Source organism: Ambystoma mexicanum, chromosome 2q, assembly GCF_040938575.1.
Source record: "Ambystoma mexicanum isolate Mex_15411 chromosome 2q, UKY_AmexF1_1, whole genome shotgun sequence".
Lineage (NCBI taxonomy): Eukaryota > Metazoa > Chordata > Amphibia > Caudata > Ambystomatidae > Ambystoma > Ambystoma mexicanum.
The window spans coordinates 600,335,038-600,356,059 of NC_090924.1; the positions used below are offsets into that span (position 1 = coordinate 600,335,038).

General features: G+C 46.1%; 1 protein-coding gene across 2 annotated transcripts in view; it reads left to right on the forward strand.

Moving 5' to 3' along the window:
- Window positions 1-21,022, forward strand: part of TTC21A (tetratricopeptide repeat domain 21A) — a 1,029,691-nt gene that overhangs the window by 417,111 nt on the left and 591,558 nt on the right. For both annotated transcript variants that reach the window (XM_069647746.1, XM_069647747.1), the window contains exon 10: window positions 8,236-8,333. In XM_069647746.1, coding sequence (XP_069503847.1) covers window positions 8,236-8,333 — 98 coding nt within the window. The remainder of the gene's footprint in view (window positions 1-8,235; window positions 8,334-21,022) is intronic.

Here is a 21,022-nt window from a genome sequence, read left to right on the forward strand (position 1 = left end):
CCTTTTTGAACTGCTTTGAACTTGGGGAAGGTGTTAGGATATGTATAAGAGATGTTAATATGAGAATCAATCAGTTATGTCACACATCTATGGAAACATGTTATCAGATTCATTGCACAATCATAATGGTAATGTGTCATCGTTCGTCTTGGTGCTTGGAATGTGGATTCTCAACTTAAGGGTTCTGGGTTCCAAGACAGGACGAAGGAGAGACAAGGCTGCTGTGGACGGTTGTTGAATCCCTTCCGGGGGTCGTCCTGCATACTTAAATAAACCTCATTTTGTGGCATATTACGGACTAGCTGATGGTTATTGAACGTAACAACTGGCGACGAGGATAAAGGATTTTACAGACGACCCCCGGCACGATCCCAGCGAGAAAGGCTACGGATCATAAATCAAGAGTGAGCGGCCACGCATTGACATACGCTCGGAAACCACAAGAAGAGAGCTGTTTGAAATACAGATTCCGGCGATAAATATATTTACACAGGAATATATTTTGGAGGAGCGGTGGAGAAGAAGCCAATACGCACAGTGTTTATATTTGAACCTGGAATACCTGCGCGCGTAGCCCAACGCGACTCCGTTAGTAAGTTCTAAACGCACTGTAATGTTCCAGGGCAACACCAGTGACGTGACCGATTCAGCAGAATTGCTGCAACTCAGAGCCAGCATTAGAATAGTGGACCTTACGGCGTGATCTCCGACGTGTTTGACGTCTATACGCAGCACAGAAGAGCGCACACGGCGTGTCAGCCACAAGTAAACAAACCAGGAAATATTCGGCGCAGCGAAACGCTCATCGCTGCTTCGCGAATCGGCTAACAGTAGTTGGCATCAGCTGGAAGTCGGTCGAGCACTTACGCTCCAACGGACTTTGTGAGTGTCACATAACAGGCGGACAGCAAACAACTTCACATACCATAACCTCGATGGTGAGTTACAAATTATACAGCCTCTATACATGAGTGATTGAGGGATACATGTTAAATAAAGCAATCGTACCACAGCTTAGTAACTGTAGCCACTGACACCACGCTAGACAATGGCAAATGTTCCAGCTCCAGTGTTCTTTCTATCTTCACCTGGAGAACCCAGAGTGCGATGGATAGACTGGAAGGAAGGCTTCCACAAGTATGTGTTAGCAGTCTTTGGCCCCAACTATTCTAATGAACGTAAAGAAGCCTTATTGTTTCATTGTCTTGGGACAGCAGGTCAGGAGGTTCTGAGAAAATTACCAGAACCTATAGACACGCCAGATGCAGGCCCATATGAGAAGGCGTTAGCTAAATTGGACAAACATTATAAAGTAGAGGAAAACATTATTCTCGAGAGGTACAAATTTGCCACCAGAGAGCAAAAGAATGGAGAGAACATAGAAGATTTCATTACAGCTCTGAGGGGATTGGCGGTGAAATGTAGATTCAATCACTGCCAGGAAGAACATATACGTGATCAATTAATGATCAAATGTAACAATGACAACATTAGAAAAGAGCTATGGAAGGAGAAAGACCCTACCTTGGATAGAGCTATAGAGATTGCAAAGATGGTGGAACACACTGATAAATGTATAAAGTTACTTCAAGCAGACAATCAGTCAAACATTGAGAAACCCAAGTTAGAGGAAAATGAGGGGGCAGTTCAGAAAGTATCGAAAGTCACTCCAAGGATGGGTTCAGGTTTTCCAAAGAGACAGATGTAGTTTGGAAAAAAAGGTGAAGACCGACAAGAGAGTAGACCGCCAATGGGGAAAGGTTGGAATCGTCAAGGGTTGGTTAAAGACAACAGGAACTTTTCCAGAGAGCCTAATTTATCCAGAGGTTTTAGAGAAGCGGTGACAAACAGAGAGGCCACGACAAGAAGGTGTTTCCGGTGTGGGAGTTTCTCACATGTGGCATCCGACAAGGACTGTTTTGCAATACACATTATATGCAATAATTGTGGCAGACGTGGCCACATTGCCAGATGTTGTAAAAACTTTAATTCCAATTCAGGTCAAATCTTTGATGTTAGTGTGAATAATGAGGAAGATGATTACAGTGAAAGTGGTAGAGAAGTGGTGTTTATGGTGAATGCCATTGATGGGAAAGTGAAGAAGAAAAAGCCTTATGCCATAGTATTGGTCAATGGGATACAAATATCAATGCTTATGGATAGTGGGGCGGATTATACATTAATAGGAGTGCAGATGTGGAAAGAGAGATTCAATTGCTGTACATTACGTGAAAACAAAATTAAGGCGAATGCATATGGTGACAAACCCATAGAGATAATAGGATATTTTGACGCTAACCTACAGTTTAAGGATAGGAAAGCCACCTCTACCATTTATGTTGCCAACAAAGGGGGAGAATTACTGTCGTGGAGTGATCAAGCTGAGCTAAAAATCAGACTTGAAGCTGGTCATCCTGAACAGGTCTTAACAGTGAGTGGTGAGAGATTGATCGAAGAAGAACATAAGCTTGGATGCATGAAAGGGTTTGTTCATAAAATACGATTAAAAAAAGGGGCGGTCCCTAAGATCGCGAAATTGCGCACCATTCCGCTAGCACTCAAGGAGGGTGTAGAAAAAGAATTAAAGAGAATGGAGAATGAAGGAGTTATTGAGAGAATAGACTCCTCAGAATGGGTGAGTCCTATCGTAGTAGTCAGAAAACCCACTGGATCTTTGAGGATAGCCGGTCAAGTGGCACAGCGAGTAGAGCGCCCGCTTTGACACCCGTGCAGAGCCTGTTAACGCAGGTTCGAATCCCGGCGGGGCCAAACTCAGCCTTTCATCCTTCCGAGGTCGATAAATGAGCACCACACACCGTGGGTAATAATAAGCAGCGCTCAGATACCTGAGGGTTTGTAGCGCTATATAAAAGCCTAATTATTATTATTATTGACTTAAGACATCTCAATAGTATGGTGGTGGCAGATAGATTTCCACTACCTAGGATAGATGATCTACTTGTGGGTGTCTCTGGATCCAAAATATTTTCAATTTTGGACCTCAAGTCTGCTTATCACCAGATTGAGTTACATCCGGATTCAAGAGACTTTACAGCATTTATCACTCCTAATGGTCTATTTAGATGTGTACGCATGCCGTTTGGCTTGGTGTCTGCTGCGAGTGTATTTCAGAGTATCATGTACAGGTTACTAGGTGGAGAAAAAGGGGTGATGTACTACCAAGATGATGTCCTTGTATGTGGCAATGATGAGGCGGAGCATGATAGACGACTAAAAAGGGTGTTAAACATATTAGGAGAGGCTGGTTTAACGATAGCATCAGAGAAGTGTACATTTAAAGCAAGTAAAGTGGTTTATTTAGGCCACGAGATCACAGCTGAGGGAGTCAAACCCAAAGAGGAGGCTATTGAAGCCATAAGGAAGATGGAAGAGCCCAAATCAAAAGCAGAAGTGTTGTCGTTTTTGGGGTTAGTCGAATTCTATGGCAAATTCATTAAGAATTTGTCAGGCATGTCAAGACATATGAGAAGGCTTACCTGTAAAGGTGTGATATTTAAATGGAGTGATGACTGTAAGAAGGAGTTTGAAATGATAAAAAAGTCCATAATCAATGCTCCCATTCTAAAGACATTTGAAGAAGGGAAACGCACATTACTTTTTGTAGATGCTAGTGATTATGGCATAGGTGCGGTTCTTATGCAAGAAGATTCAGAGGGTCTGCACACTATAGCATTTGCCTCAAGGTCACTTAAAGATCCTGAAATTAGATATTCAGTGGTTGAGAAAGAAGCTCTTGCTTGCATATGGGGAGTTGAAAAGTTCAAAAGGTTCCTGTGGGGAAGGGAATTTGAGATCTGTACTGATCATAAACCATTAGTTGGTATTTTTACCAAAGGTGGGCTGGAAGGAGTATCGAGACGCATTATGAAATGGGTCACAGCTCTTCAAGGTTTGCAATTTACCATGATTCACATTAGCGGTGGAGTCAATGTGGTGGCGGATGCCTTATCAAGGTCTATTCATAAAGAAGACCATATCAGTATAAATCAATCTGATCAGGAAGAAATTTTTGAGATTTTCCAAGTACATGATTCCCTGAAAAAAGATGAGTGGGATAAAGCTAGTAGTGAAGATTTAATGTACCAGAAAACTTTAACATTGGTTAAAGAAAACAGAATAAGGAACTACAAAGGTGACATGGGTGGATTTGCCAGAGTTAAAGGGGATTTATGGATCCATGACAAATATCTACATAGAGGGCATCAGATGATAGTTCCTCAGGGTATGAGGAAACAGGTAATTGAACTAGCCCATGAAGGACATTTAGGTCTAGCTAGAACTAAAGGTATAATAAGATCTGAGTTTTGGTGGCCTGGAATTGATAAAGATATTGAAGAGCAAGTTAAGGAGTGTCCAGAGTGCCTTGAGGGAAACAAGGGTTTAAGTGTACAAAAAGTACCTATGGTTATTAGGGAAAGCCCGCGTGTACCATGGGATGAGATTGCGATAGATCTTTTAGGACCATTTAACATTGGAGGGACCAGAGACAGCTACTTGCTGGTGGTCATAGATTTATTGTCCAAATGGCCTGAGATATGTTTGCTTAAAGATATTTCCAGCAGCAGTGTTACGAAATTTTTGGAGCAACTATTTTGGAGAGAGGGTTTTCCCAGAAAATGTTTGTCAGATAACGGTTCCCAATTAGTGTCCAAGGAATTTAGAGAATTTTTGAATAGGAATGGAATTGAACAGACAAACACCTCTCTCTATCATCCCCAAAGTAACGGTTGCGTAGAACGCTTCAATAGGACATTGATGGAAGCCATAAGAATTGCGGTAGCAACTGGTGGGGATTGGTTCAGAACGGCGATGGAAAGGACATTCCAGTATAGAATAACACCTCATAGTGTCACAGGATTAACGCCCTTTGAGATTTTGAGAGGTAGGAAGCCAAATTCACATCTATGCCCAGGGTGGATGGGAAAATCTAGGATAGTTGGTGTGGACTTGGAAACAGTGAGGAGTAGAATGTTTGAAGCAGGAGTTAAATCTAAGGAACGATATGATAAGAGGAATTGTTGTAAGGAACTTAAGATTAATGAAGGGGATTGGATCAAGATCAAACTACCTACTAAAGTTCGTAAAGGAGCATCTTTATATTCTGAACCTAAACAAGTGGTAAAAGATTTAGGCTCATCGGTATTAGTCAGAGGTGGTGGTATCTGGAACAAGGAGAGAGTAGCAATTGCCAAATTTGTCAATGGAAGGGATTGATAGACTTACATAAGAGAATTACGGGTACTACCACCACTAGCACAGTGGGTGATATATAATAACATCAGGATATGTATAAGACATGTTACTTATTCATGGTTCTACTTTATTTTAAGTTATTTACATGTATTTGTGTTAGGCCAATATGTTAGGCTGTATCTTAAATTTTTAGTTCAAGGAAAGGAAGGAGGTGTTAGGATATGTATAAGAGATGTTAATATGAGAATCAATCAGTTATGTCACACATCTATGGAAACATGTTATCAGATTCATTGCACAATCATAATGGTAATGTGTCATCGTTCGTCTGGGTGCTTGGAATGTGGATTCTCAACTTAAGGGTTCTGGGTTCCAAGACAGGACGAAGGAGAGACAAGGCTGCTGTGGACGGTTGTTGAATCCCTTCCGGGGGTCGTCCTGCATACTTAAATAAACCTCATTTTGTGGCATATTACGGACTAGCTGATGGTTATTGAACGTAACAGAAGGGGATCTGGAAAGTAGGCTTAGGGCTGGAAGAAGCTCAGAACTTTATTTTGGAACCCTTTTTCATTTGTTACTGATATCCGTACACATTGTATTATTTAGTTGTTAGGGCGAGTATAGGTTTTGGACACAGACAGACGTTTAAGTTGAATTTACTGACTCTGATTACCCTTAGTTTCTTTAGATAGGGACATTCACCTTAGTATAGGGCAATTTAGGCCTTACACCATCATGACATTTGAGTTAATAAATACATTTGTTTTGAACTTTGAATCTGTTGTCTTTGTCTTGTTTCATGATGCCTTCAAAGTCTGCAGAGCCAACTATTATAATTTTCAGTTTGATCAGCATTTTCATATGCCCAGTTCTAGCCCCTGGAGCGCCCCAGTATGAGTGTTCCCTTTCTCACACTCACTGGTGTACGGCTGCTCCTCCGGCATCTTACTTCTCCTCTCCAGCATCCTCTTGCTTCCCTTGTGCTTGTCAGGAGCTCCAACTCCAGCGCTCACCACCTTTGAACCTTGCTGCAGCGGTCTGCGGCAATCTGCAGTCTCCTGTGTACCACAGCTCCGGCTGTGGACACACGGCACAGGGGACTGCAGGTATCTCGACCCTCTCACGGCCCATTCAGGCCCCGGCGTCTCTCTCACCCCTCAGCAACACACAGCATCCTTCCCGGTGGCCCCTCTCAAGCCTACTCTACTTTTTGCAGCTGTGTCCTCACCAGGTGTGTTTTTCATTCCTTCTGCCGGTCTCTCATTTTATGCACCTGTAGGCTTTTAATTGGTTGCAGGTGTAAGTCCTTTGCCTGACCACAGTTGAATCTATTAATGGGACATGCCTGGCCATTGCAACGGTATTTCTCCATACTTCTCTTCCTTTTCTCAGCACCAAAGTGGTGTGAATGAATGGAAATATGCATAACTCCCAGTTGCCTTTTTCTTGTCGCAGTCTTAAAAGAAATATGATTGTGGAACAATTTGTGTGTGTGAAAGAGGTAAGGACTGAACGGCATGGTGTATAATTCCCAGTTGTTTCTTCCTTGTCTTGTCATGGCTCAGATATTTCTCTGTATTAACAAGAGGAGGTTGATGTGTGTTTAACCTGCCCATATAAGGAGCTATCCTCCTAGTTGATATCTTCCTTGTCCTTCTATAATGATGGTATTTCCGAGGGTCATTTTGAAAGGAAGGAAACGGGAGGAGTCGACATTACCCTATAAGGGCTTGTGGTATTGAAGGTTACTTGTAAAAAGGAATGGGGAATACTGTGTCTCACCTAAGGACACCCTCTCTCCATTCCCCAAATCTCCTCCACCCATGTGATCCTCCCTCTCATATCCACTCCCAGGGTCGGGATCCAAAAGCGATGGCCACCTGAGCAGAGGATTTTGGGGATAAGGGAGTGAGGACGCCCTCAGGTTTCGCAGATGCAGAATAAATGTGCCCATATTTGTACACTGCCCTACAACCTTTGCATTTCACGTAGCCCTTTCACATTACCACATGTTTACTTGTGATCAGGCCATTTCTGCATAATTTAACATAGTTAAGAGTGCTAACATGTTTTTCTTCATAAAAGAAGCAAGACAAGTATTCTCAGATGGCGTTGCAGCTTTCTCTGGCTCTTATTATAGCGTGGTGCATTAGTGTCAACAGTGCAGATTTTGTGATTTGATTGTGTCTGTGTGTGTTTGTGTTTCTGTGCGTGTCAGTGTGTGCAGAATTACGTCTGGAGTTTCTGCTGAGTTTCCCAAATGCCAAAAGACTCCTAAATAGCACAATTCAAACATATGTCGTTATAAGAATAATTGCAAGGATGTCAGGAGGAGCAAATGTGTCTAAAGAAGACATTCTGCGAAATTTGAAATGGCTCCGTTATCTCTCCCCTGCCTTTCACTGGGCATCAATGGTTTTGGCCGGCTCCAGGAGACTGCTTGTGGCATCAAATAGCCTTACTTTGTGTCTCAAACTACTAAATAGCCTTTGCTATTCCCCAGGTCTTGTATCTTGAGGAATAGTGTAAATCACCACACATTTGGTGGAATGTGTAGTGACAACCAACCGGACTGTTTGCTAGCAGTCGCAGCTAAATCCATGGTGTCCGTTGATCATATTGCAAGAATGGATGTTGCATATGCATAAGAATGCTGTATCAGGCCTGTGTACATGCATAGTACTATTTAATATTTCTTTTACATGTTAAATCACTACTTTTCCTGGCTAGCTCATTTAAGCATTTAACCTCATGGACAAATTACGGCAATATGGGACATTTGGTATGCACACACGCTGTTTGCAAATATGCAACCATATTGGCGCCAGTGGAAATACATCAAAAGTAGATTTACACCTGCTCAAAGTAACTGCTGTATCACTCACAATTTTGCCAGTTTTTGCACTTTTTTTTCTACATTTGTCACATCTGCATCTTGTTTTTATTTTTTATTTTTTGCACTACAGGCATTATTTGGTGTCAGATCCTAGAAAATATGTTTTATTTTTTGTACTACAGGCATTATTTGGTGTCAGATCCTAGAAGGTCAGTTGGATGAAGCAGAGCAGCAGTTGGAGTTTCTTCGAGAAGTGCAGCAATCTGTTGGAAAATCGAAGGTTGGAGAAAACATGCATTGTCGACAGTTTTGCTTTTCCTGAGCTAAAACAAATGGTGGTGCTAAAGTGCCACTAATGTGGCAAAACTAATGGTGGTCCTAAATTTCCCCCCTTTGAGACAAATTATGTGAATTATATAGATTCACTGGGTGATACTAAGACCCACCTATGATCCAAAACTAATTTTTGGGATAAAGAGCCACCCATGAGCGGTAAAACATAAAGCACCGCCAGAGCCAAAACTAAGCAGCCCAAGGAAGCCCTTAGAACTTCTCTCTCTCTCCACAAAGCTGACTCTTCTTATACTTGCTGTACTATATTTTTGCTTTAGTAATTGCTGCTAAAGCACCACTTATAAACAAAACTAAGAAAGGTTGGGCATGAATGCAAGATTGCCAAACTAATAGCACTTGGTCTTACTCTGTGCCGCCATATCGTTCTTTAAATTTATCTCCAAGCTTGCTTGTTTCTGCCTTTCGACATCTCTTTTCAGTGATCTGAATGATACAGTTCTTATGCAGCATCTGGGAAGGAACACTGAATGGGTTCCATACCAGCGGAAAAGGTTTCCAAAGGGCTGAGCCGCTAAGAATATATCAAAATGATGTTATGGTCACCTAAGTCCTATGATCCTAAGTGCTTCTGATCTCAGGAAAGGAGACTGGCTTCAAAAGACCGCTGCCTGATTCATGTTGTGTTCCCGTGGGCAGTTACAGTTTTCAAGATGCTGTTAGTGGGTGCATGGGAGTACAAATAAGCCATGTCACTATAGTGCCGCTTGGGCAGCCTTATTGAAAGGAAACGTGATAGTATTACGTCAGTAGCCATATTGTAATTTGAGGTATTTTTAAAGTTTTAGCTGGAAGAAGTTGGCTTTATATTTTGTTTGAGCGGTGGCCGTCCCATGCTGTTAGCCCAGACCTTAAGATTTGTACAAATACACAAAGTCCATCTTTGGCTGGTTTTGTTAAACATATTTTTATACAACCAGTAGTGTGCAATAATGTGGTTTAGGAGGCTCTGTTGTGTGCTGCTTCGGTAGTTCTATGTACCACTTTGCAGTAAGAGTGAAAGTGAATTTCTGCTCCATCAGCATCAAAGTTTATTTACTCCCGCAAAGGGATTCCAGGGAAGGGCTTATTATGAATATTGTGTAGGAATCTAGCTAATGCTACTCTTCTGGAGTCTGCACAGAGAATAAGAATGCCCACCAATGTTAAAGTTCAAATCTTTTGTGTACCCTTTGAGAATATCCCTGGCACCCACGTGATGTTGTTCTGCCATGCTGCTTTTGACTTCAGCATTTTGTGCCATGGTAGGGGGCTGGGGGTTAACATGAGCAAAGGCATTAATGAGCTATTGCTAGAACTAGATTGTCATCTAGTAGGTAGTGAAGTCCCCAGGGAGAACATGCCTTCAGAATGAATGTAGTCAAGGTCAGCTAATCCCCCCCCCCCAAGCTCCGGTATAAAAACAAACATCATAATGCCAGCCGACACAGAATGCTGAAGCACAGGTTAAGTAGGCTATCCTTCATGTCACACTGCACAATGTATATAGTTATTTTTACTAGGTACTAGAATAAGTGAAACAAAATTGATTAGCTCGAGAAACCATGACTGCACTACCTGGTCACTTTAAAGCAAGTCTAAATGCTTGCAGTAGCCCTTTGCCAGTCCACTTAAGGTAAATCTGGTTAAAAAACCACCATTTGCTGTGAAATGCTAACTTGTGATGGACCAAATCAGTTTTATTGTGTGATACAAGGGTGCACGGTATATCTAACTTGGCATTCCAAAGCCTAATTTTAGCAACCTTTTATCCTGTCGGCCCTGTTCTTTCTTGATCTGATCCATTAGTGGTAGCCTGATTCTGTTTGCTTGTGTTACATGCGGTGTGCATGAATGGAAGTATGCATAACTCCCAGTTACATGTGTTTACCCCAATATATGTGTACAACAGATTGAAACTCTAAAGGGATTCCAGTGACCACTATTGCCTTTAATTATCTGCAGTGTCGAAATGCACTAAAGGAAAGGAAAGTCTTAGTTATTTCTTGATTTGGGCCGTCAATAGCCCTAATCTATGTACATTAAACACCCTTTTTTTTTTATTTGGGTTGCGGGTTTGATGGGTTCCCAAATTAGCTTTTTGTCTCTATGCCTGGGGTGCAGACTTTCCAAGGCACACTCATCCGTGGGGGCCCAAGATAAGGCCAAGCACCGCAGGTCTGGGTCCTCTGAGGTTGCTGAGGAAGCGGGGTTCCACGGCAGGCAGGGCGCGAACAACATCACCCTCTGCCTCCATTGCCAGCCCGCAATTGAGCTCCTCCTCGAATAGGAAGTCGTCCAACCCAGCTAAACTGCAAGAGAAGCCTGTGAAACCGCAGATGGAGAAGAAGGCCGAGCTGCCCAAGAAGGCCCAGGCGGCACAAGAAAAGTCTTTGTCGACGATAGAGCTGGTGGCGGCTGCTCTTCAAAAGCTAAAGGAGCTGACCCAGAGAGGGTAGCCCGCACATCGCTGAAGGTACCCCTCCCTCCGAGGCAAGAAGCTGCAGTGGTGACTTTGACAAGGTCTGCCAGCTCTCCGGAGAAGGGGACACCCCCTCAGAGCCCGGTTCCAGCTCCTCTGAGTTGAAAAAAGGGGGGGCAAGGAGGCCCCCGATCAGTCCCAGGCCGTGTCACAAGCCATGGAAATTTCATACACAGAGGAAGAGGATAAGAGTCCCTGCACATGGTCCACGAGGACATGGAAGAGGGGGACGACAAGGGCGACGAGGGCGCAGGGCCCAGTGTTCCGATCGCGCCTGACCCGCCGAGGGATGTGTCTGTGGACATCCTATCAACCCTCCACACCTTGGTGTCGGAGATCCAGAAGAGGATGCCACAAGGGCTTGTTCCAGCAGTCCTCCAGAACCCTAATCAACCGCCTACGAAGAAAAGAAAGTGCCATCCGACGCCAGCTTTTCAGCCTCTACACCCGCGTCAGGTCCCATCTCCCCCAGCTTACCCAGACACGGGTACAGGGGCGGATACAGCCATGATGACAGACGATGATATTGTTGGAACGGGCAGCGGATTTCCGCAGCCTAGCACATCCGCAGCAGACCAGGTGGGATTGTTCCATTCTATGATCGCCAAAGCCTCTGAGCTGTCCCAGCTCGTGCCCGAGGAAACCAGGAAGGAGGGTTACCTGTACCAGTGGTGCAAGGCCAAGAGGAAGATAATTATGGCTGTACCCGTCCTGGACGATGTGGGGGGAGGGGCTGGCCTTCTTGGAGAACCCTTGCACGGCTTCAGCCAAGAGAAATAGGCTGGAGAAGAAGTACTGGGAACCGAAATCCGCACCCAAGTTCCTGAGGTTGCAACTATCGCCAGATTTGGTGGTTTCGGCGACCGCAATGAAGCGGTCATCTGACCCGTCATTCGTCGTCTTCCGGCCTTCCGGACAGCGAGGGTAAGAAGTTGGACGCCATGGGGAGGAAGGTCATCTACACTGCCATGCCCACCATCAAGGCGGCTAACACACTGGGGATCCTAGCCAGGTGCAACAGGGAGCTGTGGTACAAGCTGGGGCCTATTCTGGAGTTCCTCCCTGACGACAAGAGGATGGAGGCAATCGTCCTCTTCCAGGAGGGAGAGATAGCGTCTGATCACGCTATCACAGTGGCACTGGACGTTGCCGACATGGGGTTCTGCCAGATGGGGAACAGTGTCTGCCTTCGTCCCCATGGCTGGATGAAGGCCACGAATTTCCATCAGCCGGTTCAAACGAAGGTACTGGACATACGTTTCGACAGGGATAATCTTTTCGGAAAGGCCGTCGACGAGTCTCTCCAGGCCATCAAGGCAGATAAGGAGACGGCCCATGCCCTGGGCACACTCCAACAGCAATGCTCTTCCTTTTGCTCTTGCAGAGGAAAGTCGGGCAGGTCGTCAAAAGGTTTCTCCTCCTTGTACCGTCAGGCGTCCAGATCCACGACCCAGGAAGCCCACAGAGGCTGTTCCCAGGCCTACGGAGGAGGGGGTCAGCGTTGTCGCTGCCAGAAAGGCAGGACGCTGACGCTGAAGCAAGCCGAACCGGACAAGGCATCGGGACCCCACCCATGCACCCAGCTGGGAGGCCGGCTGACGAGGTTCGTCAGCCAGTGGGAAAAGATCACCACCAACAGATGGGTGCACGACGCTCTCACCCAAGGACATACCCTGGAATTTCAGCACAGGTGTCCACGGATCCCGCCAATGGGCCGTTAGGAGCAGCATGTCCCTCAGCTCTTGGAGGAAGTACGGACCATGCTGCGAAAAGGGCCGGTAGAGCTGATTCCCTAGCAGCTCCGGGGCTCCAGAGTCTACTCCAGATAATTTTTAGTAAGAAAGAAGATTGGGGGCTGGAGCCCATTCTAGACCTGCAACATCTAAACAAGTACCTCAAGTCTTCTAACTGGCTTAAACTTAATGCCAGCAAGACCGAGGTCCTGGTTGTGGGTAGCGCCTCCCCCACCTGTTTTGGACAAATGATTTCTGGCCCATTTCCTTGGGCCCTCTCCCCACCCCTGTCTCATCCGTAATAAAAGATGGAAGATCAAGTAGCCACAGTGTGTAAAACCGGTCATATCAAACTTCGTTCTTAAAGAAGGTCCTTCCATACATCCCCACTGCGTCTCAGGCACCTGTGGTAGCTGCCCAGATCCTTAGCGAAATTGATTACTGTAGCTCGCTCTACTTGGGGCACCCCCTGTACTTACTTAGGTGGCTGCAACTCCTTCAAAACGCTGCTGCCAGATCGGTCCTATATCCGCCATTTTGTGTACACATGTCCCCCCTGTTGAGGGAACATCACTGGCTCCCTGTGGCAGCCAGTGTGAAATTCAAATCGATGTGTATAGTTCATCGAGCCTTCTGTGGCGCTGGAGCTGAGTACTTGCAAGCAAAGTTCGTGCAATATGTCCCGGCCCGTACTTTTCGCTCATGTTTCACTCTCCTGATATCCGTCCCTCGGTTTAGGCGCACCCGCACCCAGTTCATGCCTTTTCAGTTGTGGCAGCCAGGACTTGGAATTAACTCCCCATCGAGTTACAGAAGGTGGTTGATCACCTTTCTTTCCGACGAAAATTGAAGACTCTACTTTTTTAGCCACCTCCCCTTTTTTTTCTCTTTCACTGATTAACTGTTCTGAGCTCCCCAGCTCCATGATGCCCTCGGGCGAGCGAGCGCTATACACGTTTCGCTAGCATAACAAGTCTCAAAAATGCAGGATGGTCACGTTGCATCACATGCTCGGCCAACTGGAAAGAGGGGATTCCTTGATGTCACTGGACCTGGAGGATGCCTACCTCCACGTCCCCATTCACAGGAAAAACCACAAGCTTCTACGCTTCGTAGTGCAGGACAGCACTACCAGTTCAAGGGCCTAGCATTCGGCATAAAATCAGCCCCCAGAGTGTTCACAAAGTGCCTGGCATTGATTTTGGCCCATCTGCAACTACGGGCGATTCACGTATACCCGTACCTCAACGACTGGCTCAACCAGCCCCACTCACGGGAGTTGGCCGTCAGAGACACAGAGGCGGCCGTCAAGCTGCTGATGGATCTGGGATTCTCCATCAATTATCCAAAGTCCTGCTTGACACCATCGTAGAACGCTGCCGTTCCTGGGAGCCAGGTGTTATATCCTGCTTCCCCACCTCCTGGCTCATCTGTGTAGATTCATCCTGTGTGGCTGTGATGTCATAGAATGCACAGCACATGCTGATGCAGCAGCCTGGAATGTTATGCCTTGAGCTTGGTTCCGCCCAAGGAGGTTAGAGAGGGAGACATGAAGCCTGGATGGTGGGAGCCAGTGGGCTCACCCTGTAATACTCTTGCCTACCATCTCCTGTACCTGTTGTTCCTGATGTAACCTGTAAACATGCAACCCAATAAAGTAATGTAAGGACTTACTACAAAGATGACTTCTGAACTTGCTTTGTAACACCAGGCGCGATACAGTGTCCTGCCTAGCATCACCTTTGTAAGAGAGGGTAGTGGCCTTTCAGGGGAAGGTGCAGCGGCTGTTGCCGATGAAGACAGCCACAGTCCACAGTGCGGACCATCAAGTCGTTGCTCGGCATGATGTCATCCTGCATCTACCTCATCCAGCTCTCCAGGTTACAGATGCAAACTATTCAGGAATTCCTGGATGCACGCTGGGTGCAGGTGTCTGGAAAGTTCCCGGTCAAAATCACTTGGACGACGAGTTCCGTCGGGCGATAAGGTGGTGGGACGACCGCTCCAACATCGCCTGTGGCACGGGGTTTCAGAACCCTCCATTCCATCGGCTCGTCAAGGAGTACCTCAAATTACTTTTTCGATCTTTCCTGCCGGTAAAGGCACCTGACCTGCATGGGAACTCAACGTGGTTCTGACGAGGCTCCTGGGGGCCCTCTTCGAGCCTATGCATCAAGCCCCTCTCATGGAAAACGGCCTTCCTCGTGGCCATCACCTCCGCCTGGACGGTGGGTGAGATAAAGGCCCGGTCCTGCAAACAGCCATACCTGACTTTCCACGAATCGAGGGTGGTGCTGTGGACGCACCACTTTCATGCCGAAGGTTCCGTCACAATTCCACCTCAACGAACATTTGATGTTACCTGTTTTTTCCCCAAAACCATTGTCTCTGACTGAGAGTGCTTTGCACTTGCTGGACGTTGCTTGTGCCCTGAAGTTCTACGTGGTACACACAAAGAGTTTTTGAAAGATTTCATAGCTCCAGCTCTCCAGTTGCATCATGTACTGTCATCGGTTGGCAAACCAGCCTCTCCCCGGCTGTCTGAGAGCCCATTCCACTAGAGCGATCGCTCCAACGACGGCGTTCCTGGCCGGTGTGCCCCTACTGGACATCTGCAGGGCTGCTAGGTGGAGGGCCAAGCACACCTTCAGAAAGTTCTACTGCATTGACAGGGTTCCAGGGAGGAGTCCTGAGTCGGCCAAGCAGTGCTATGCAACCTGTTCGCTTGAGGTGAGTCTGTTGCAGAGGTAAGAGTGAATTGCTTCTGTTGAGACTTGCCACCTCTGTGGTTGTGTTATGTTGTACTGCTGTGTATTTGTTATTCATGAGCATGTGAATGCATGCTAGACCCCTTGCTGAAGAAGGAACAAGTTACTTACCTGTAACTATTGTTCTCCAGCATGGGTCTGGCATGGATTCTTATGCAGACCCTCCCCTCCTCCCCTCTGCAGCTCTTCTGGTTATACTGCCACTTTACGTGCTTACCAAATCAGAAGATGGCTGCCAGAGGAGGGGTTTAGGGAGAGGGCTGTCATTTGCTTGGGGAAGTATAAGCTAGAGGACAATGATCAGTGTATGGGAGAAATACAGTTTTGTAAGTGAAAGTGAAACTGTTTTTCTTTTACAGAGGATTCCCAGACAGACGACGGGGAATATTCATGAGCATGTGAATCCATGCCAAACCCATGCTGGAGAACAATAGTTACAGGTAAGTAACTTGTTCCTTGCCCCACTAATAGAGTCAGGCAGGGTCAGGCATACAATAGTAACCATTCACACCAGACTCCACTTGACTGGTCTTTTCACTTTGAAAGGTGCGGTCTGACACAGGTATATGAGCTTGGAGGAGAGCCAAGCCACCAGAATCACCCAGGACCAGAGGCCAGAGACCAGGAAGCCGAGACGCTGAGGTTCTGCTGTGCAAAAGGGCAGAAGTGTGGCAAGGGAGCTATGTCTCCAAGGAGCCAAGAACGGTCCGTACATGGGAGCCCACAGGCCTGCAGGTGCCCCACAGAACCTGTTTATGTGAATGCTCCTTCCCCTGGACTGGCGAGACAGCCCAGGAGTGTCTGAGGGGCAGGTGGTGAGGCCCTGACCTCAGAACGAAGCGCCAGAGTGAGGCGGTGGCGCAGAAGTCAGCCCGGTGAGTCGGAAAGCTGTGTCAAGCTGGGTTGTGAAGAGTGCGATACAAGGTAACACCACAAATGCGTAAGAAAGTAGATTGCGTTGGACTTTAAAACAAGTTGAATGAAAGAGATCCAGAAGCACGTGAAGAAAGTGAAAGAGGCATGAAGGAAAGGACAGTATAAAAGAGGGTGCCAGCGACCCGAAGGGGGCTGGAAGGCAGTGTAAAAGGTGCAGGAGGCATGAAAGGAAAGGACAGTATACAGTATAAAAAGGGTGTGAGGGACTCAAAAAGAAAGAAGCAAGAGTAACGGTGCACGAATGCACGAAAGAAGTGCGCAAGAGGCACAAGCAAGATAAGAAAGGTCAGTGCAAGTGTGCACGGAAAAGGCAATGGAACATAGGAAAATTGTGCTTGAAGCACTTGAAGTTAGAACGTGCAAAAGGAAGTGAAAGTAAGGAACCAAGAGAGGGGCAAAGGGTCAGAGTGGTCGCGCTGAGGAAAAGTAAAGAACCTAGCATTTTCAAAATCCTCTGATTCTACCCCACATGAGGATGAAACGCAGGAAAAGATTGTACATGAGAAAAGGCACATCCTGACCAGCTGCTTTGTGTTTTGAAAGTTGGAACAGTCATGTACTCTGGGAAGGGAACCCTGAGGGGCCTATTTAAGGAACTGACTTTGTGTTTTACATTGCAAGCTGTAAGTGAACAAATTAAAGCTTGGAGAAGAGAACCCCAAGGAACTCAGAGACATTGGAGGTGTTTGAATTCACTGAAAGTGCACTGTCGAGAAGGTTGTATGTACATCCCAGGTGAGTGAACCCCTCTTTGTGACATTGACCAAGTTGCACCTCGTGAGAAGACCACCTGAAACCAACTTTGGTGTCGCCATTTTTGTTGAACCACTATTTTTCCTTTTCAAGAAACTTCCTATCACATTTTTGTACAGCGTTAGGGCAATCAAGGTTTAGACACAGACTGACTTTTATTTGGACTATTAGACGACAATGGCCATTAGAAACATCAGTTAAGGGAACCATCCTTTTGGAGTTAGGGCCAGTCAGGCAGTCTACCACCCCAGGAACCTTAGTAAATAAAGGTTTTAAAAAGTATACTTTCAAGTCTGTGTCTCTCTTGATACCATGCCTGTCTCACACATAGTGTCACGCATGGGATGCAACTCAACTGAAACAAGTTGGGTGACCCTGAAGTATGAGAAGTTAAGGGATAGAGCTTCCAACTAAACATTTGTAAAAGCCGAACAGAAACACTCCTGCCAAAAGAAAGATATCTTATCCCTACTGATCTTGTTCTTATTCCACCTCCCGGAACTGACATCAGGTTGACACCCAAGTTTGGCATCAATGTCCTGGGTGATCGATCCTGATTTTAGAGGGGATGTGAAGGTATGACTCCAGAACTATGAGGAAGAGGTCTTTCAGATCCAGGCAGGTGACCAAATAGCCCAGGGAATACTCAAAAGAGTAATGTTGCCATTCCCTAGAGAAGAGACCGAAAAATATGTTAATGACAGAGGGGCTTTAGGCTTTGGGGAAGCAGATGCCCAACCGAGTTCTACCCGAACCCCAGCCACCCATGAAGAAAGCACTGACATGCTCCCAGACTTGACCTTTGCTCAGCAGAAGGATCCTTTACTCGCTCAAGCCTTCCTACAGGTTATACCTGAGTCTGAGGGTCGGACGGGAAGAGGGCAATTTTTCTGTGTAAGGAAAGGGCTCCTGTACAGAGGAGATGCTACATCTCAGGGGATGCCAAGAGTACAATTTGTGGTTCCCCGAAGTCGTAGACCAATTGTACTTGAGATCGCCCGCTCCCATGTCACAAGAGGACATTTAGGCCAAGCCAAGCCTCTTGCTCACTTGCCCAACAAATTCTATTGGCCATGGATACATGTCGACACAAAACACCACTTTATGCAAACCTGTGAAATATGTCAATGCACCAGCACCCACTTGCCACCACCGGCCCCCTTAAATCCATTACCCATCATCGAAGTGCCATTTTCGAGAATTGGGATGAACATCACTCGGCCCCTCAAAAAATCTAAGCTAGGGAATAAATATGTGTTGGTGATACTTGACTATGCCACCCGGCGTAATTTCCCCTGCGTAGCAACACTACCCAACAGATACTCAAAACATTTGCTTTCTTTCTTTTCTCGAGTAGGCTTCCCTAGAGAAATTTTAACAGACCAAGGTACGACTTCCATGAGTAAGCTGATGGGGGAAGTGAAAGAGCTACTTCATATAACCACCTTATGGATGTTCGTTTACCACCCCCAGATGGACGGGTTAGTTGAACGGTTTAATAAGACCCTTAAGACTATTCTTAAAAGGCTGGTTGACAAGGAGGGGTCAAATTGGGATCAGGTGATTCCGTGGACACTGTTTGCCATACGAATAACACTGCAAGCCTGTACTGGTTTCTCACCCTTCGAACTATTGTATGGGCCTCTTTAGATATGCTTCGCAAGACATGGGAGGAAAGGGAAGAAGCACCATTTCCTTTGTCCCAGACAGCTTCCTGGTTAAAAGAACATATGGCAACCGTACACTCTCTGGTTCAAGTTCATCTTGATATAGCCCAAACTCAGCAAAAAGCGTCCTATGATAAGAAGAAAACACTTAGGTCCTTTTCCATCGGGCAAAATGTCCTTGTGCTTCTCCCTACCTCAGATAACAAGTTTATGAGGTATTTGACAAGACAGGACCTTGTAATTATAAGATCGCCAGCCAGACCGTCACCAACAGACGCAAGTATACCACATACATATTTTTAAAAAGTGGAAGGAGAACACCTCTGAGTGTAATGCCACCATGCTATCTTGCCTAATACTGGAAGAGGTGAACAACAATGCTCTGATTCCCTCTGATATCACTGAGACCCAACAAAAAGATCTATTTGAATTGCTAGAGCAATGTCCGGACGTATTCTGTGAAGAACCTGGCTGGGTGAACAGGATATACCATCACATCCACACCCCTGCAGGCATGGTAGTATATCTCAAACCACATTGACTACCTAAAGCACGTAGAAATATTGTCAAAGAAGTAGAGCAAATGCTCCTAATCAACATAATTGAGCCCTTTACTATTCCCTCGTCCTCCCCCATTGTATTAGTAGAGAAGCCAGACAACAGTGGGAGGTTCTGTATAGACCTCTGAAAGGTAAATAACATCTCAGCCTTTGACGCCTACCCCAGGCCTCGTATTGATGACCTTATTAACAAATTGGGTAGTGCTGTCTATTTGTCTACCCTAGACTTAACAAAAGGGTACTGGGAAGTTCCCTTACATGGACTAGATAGGGAAAAGACAGCTTTTGCCACCCTGCTCGGCCTGTTTCAGTTTAAAGTCTTACCCCTTGGGTCGCATGGTGCCGCAGCAACTTTCCAAATGTTGATGGATAAGATTCTCCAACCTTGTTCGGAAATTTGCAGGGCATACATCAACGACATTGCAATCCACAGTCCAACCTGGGGAGATGATTTATACCATCTACATATTGTGTGAGAAACCAAAGGGTGTCTCACCCGCCAGTGCTCGAGGACTTGTCATCCAGTGGCCAGGACACAGCCATTGCTTTTGGATCCAGTTCCTGGGGGTGGATCAGTGTGGGAGAATCACCTGGGTGAGGGGTCTACAGGGAGTGGTGGGGAGACAACCGATGATGAGACGCGATATTTCCCCGTTTTGTTTATCCAACCCACCCTATGTTTTAGGAAGCTCTGAAGTCCCAACCCCCCCTTTTACACAAACACTGGTCCGAGGAAAAGTGTGACTGAGAGTAACCACATTAACTTTCACACATCGTACTGGCCATGTACAGATAATCGGGTCAGGAAAGGTCAGGCACTTAATTCTAAGTGCATACACCTGATACTGATTAGCTCTCCTCACGTGAATAAAAGGCAGAACCCAAAGACACAGTCTGAGCAAGGCGGAACACACGAACAAGCAGGGCCTCCAGGACAAGCGTAAACCTATTGGAGCAGAGCAACTGACAAAAGGGCGAAAGCAGGGGGTTGGAAAACCCCAGAGTTGCCTACTGCAAGTCGTTGACTCCAACAGGCCACGAGAGACACATGGAGAAGGCCAGATCCCGCAAGTGAAAACTGCATTGTGTTTCAAGAATGCCAGAGATCCTCCCGGGTGAACGACAGAGTTGGGGAGGTGAGGCCAAGCCTGTGGTACTAACCTTGATTTGTGAATTGGAAATCGTAAAGCAAAGAAGAAATGCACACAGCCGGTGAGTTGGCAAGCGACCTGAAAGATTGGTGTGCGTCAAAGTTTGAAATAGCTAAATGTTATCACAACCGAAGGCTGCACACGTGTGAATGAGACGCGAGTAAAGGCAGACCTGTGAATTAACTTTGAAGTAAAAGGAGGCTGCAAGTTCAGTGATACTAAGTAACAGAGTGGTCAGGCCACTCGAAAGTCTCTGTGAAAGGTAAATTGTTAGAAGCGAGTAAGCGAATATACAGCAAAACTGATATAAAGAAGTTTAACTCCTAAAGAAGGGGAAAGTAAAAGTTAAACTCTACATTTTTGAGTCGAAGTGATCCTGCAGTGGTCTGAAAAGTAAGCCACGCACATTTGAAAGCCTTCAACATCCGAAAGTGGTCCAAGCCTGACAGAGGAAGACCCAAAGTGAAGTAAGCTTGGGGGAGGGAGCCCTCTTGCAAGTTTCTGTGGAACTTTATCCAAAAGTGGTCTGAGACCGACAGAGGGAGACACAAAGTGAAGTAAGCTTGGGGAAGGGTGCCCCCCTTGCATG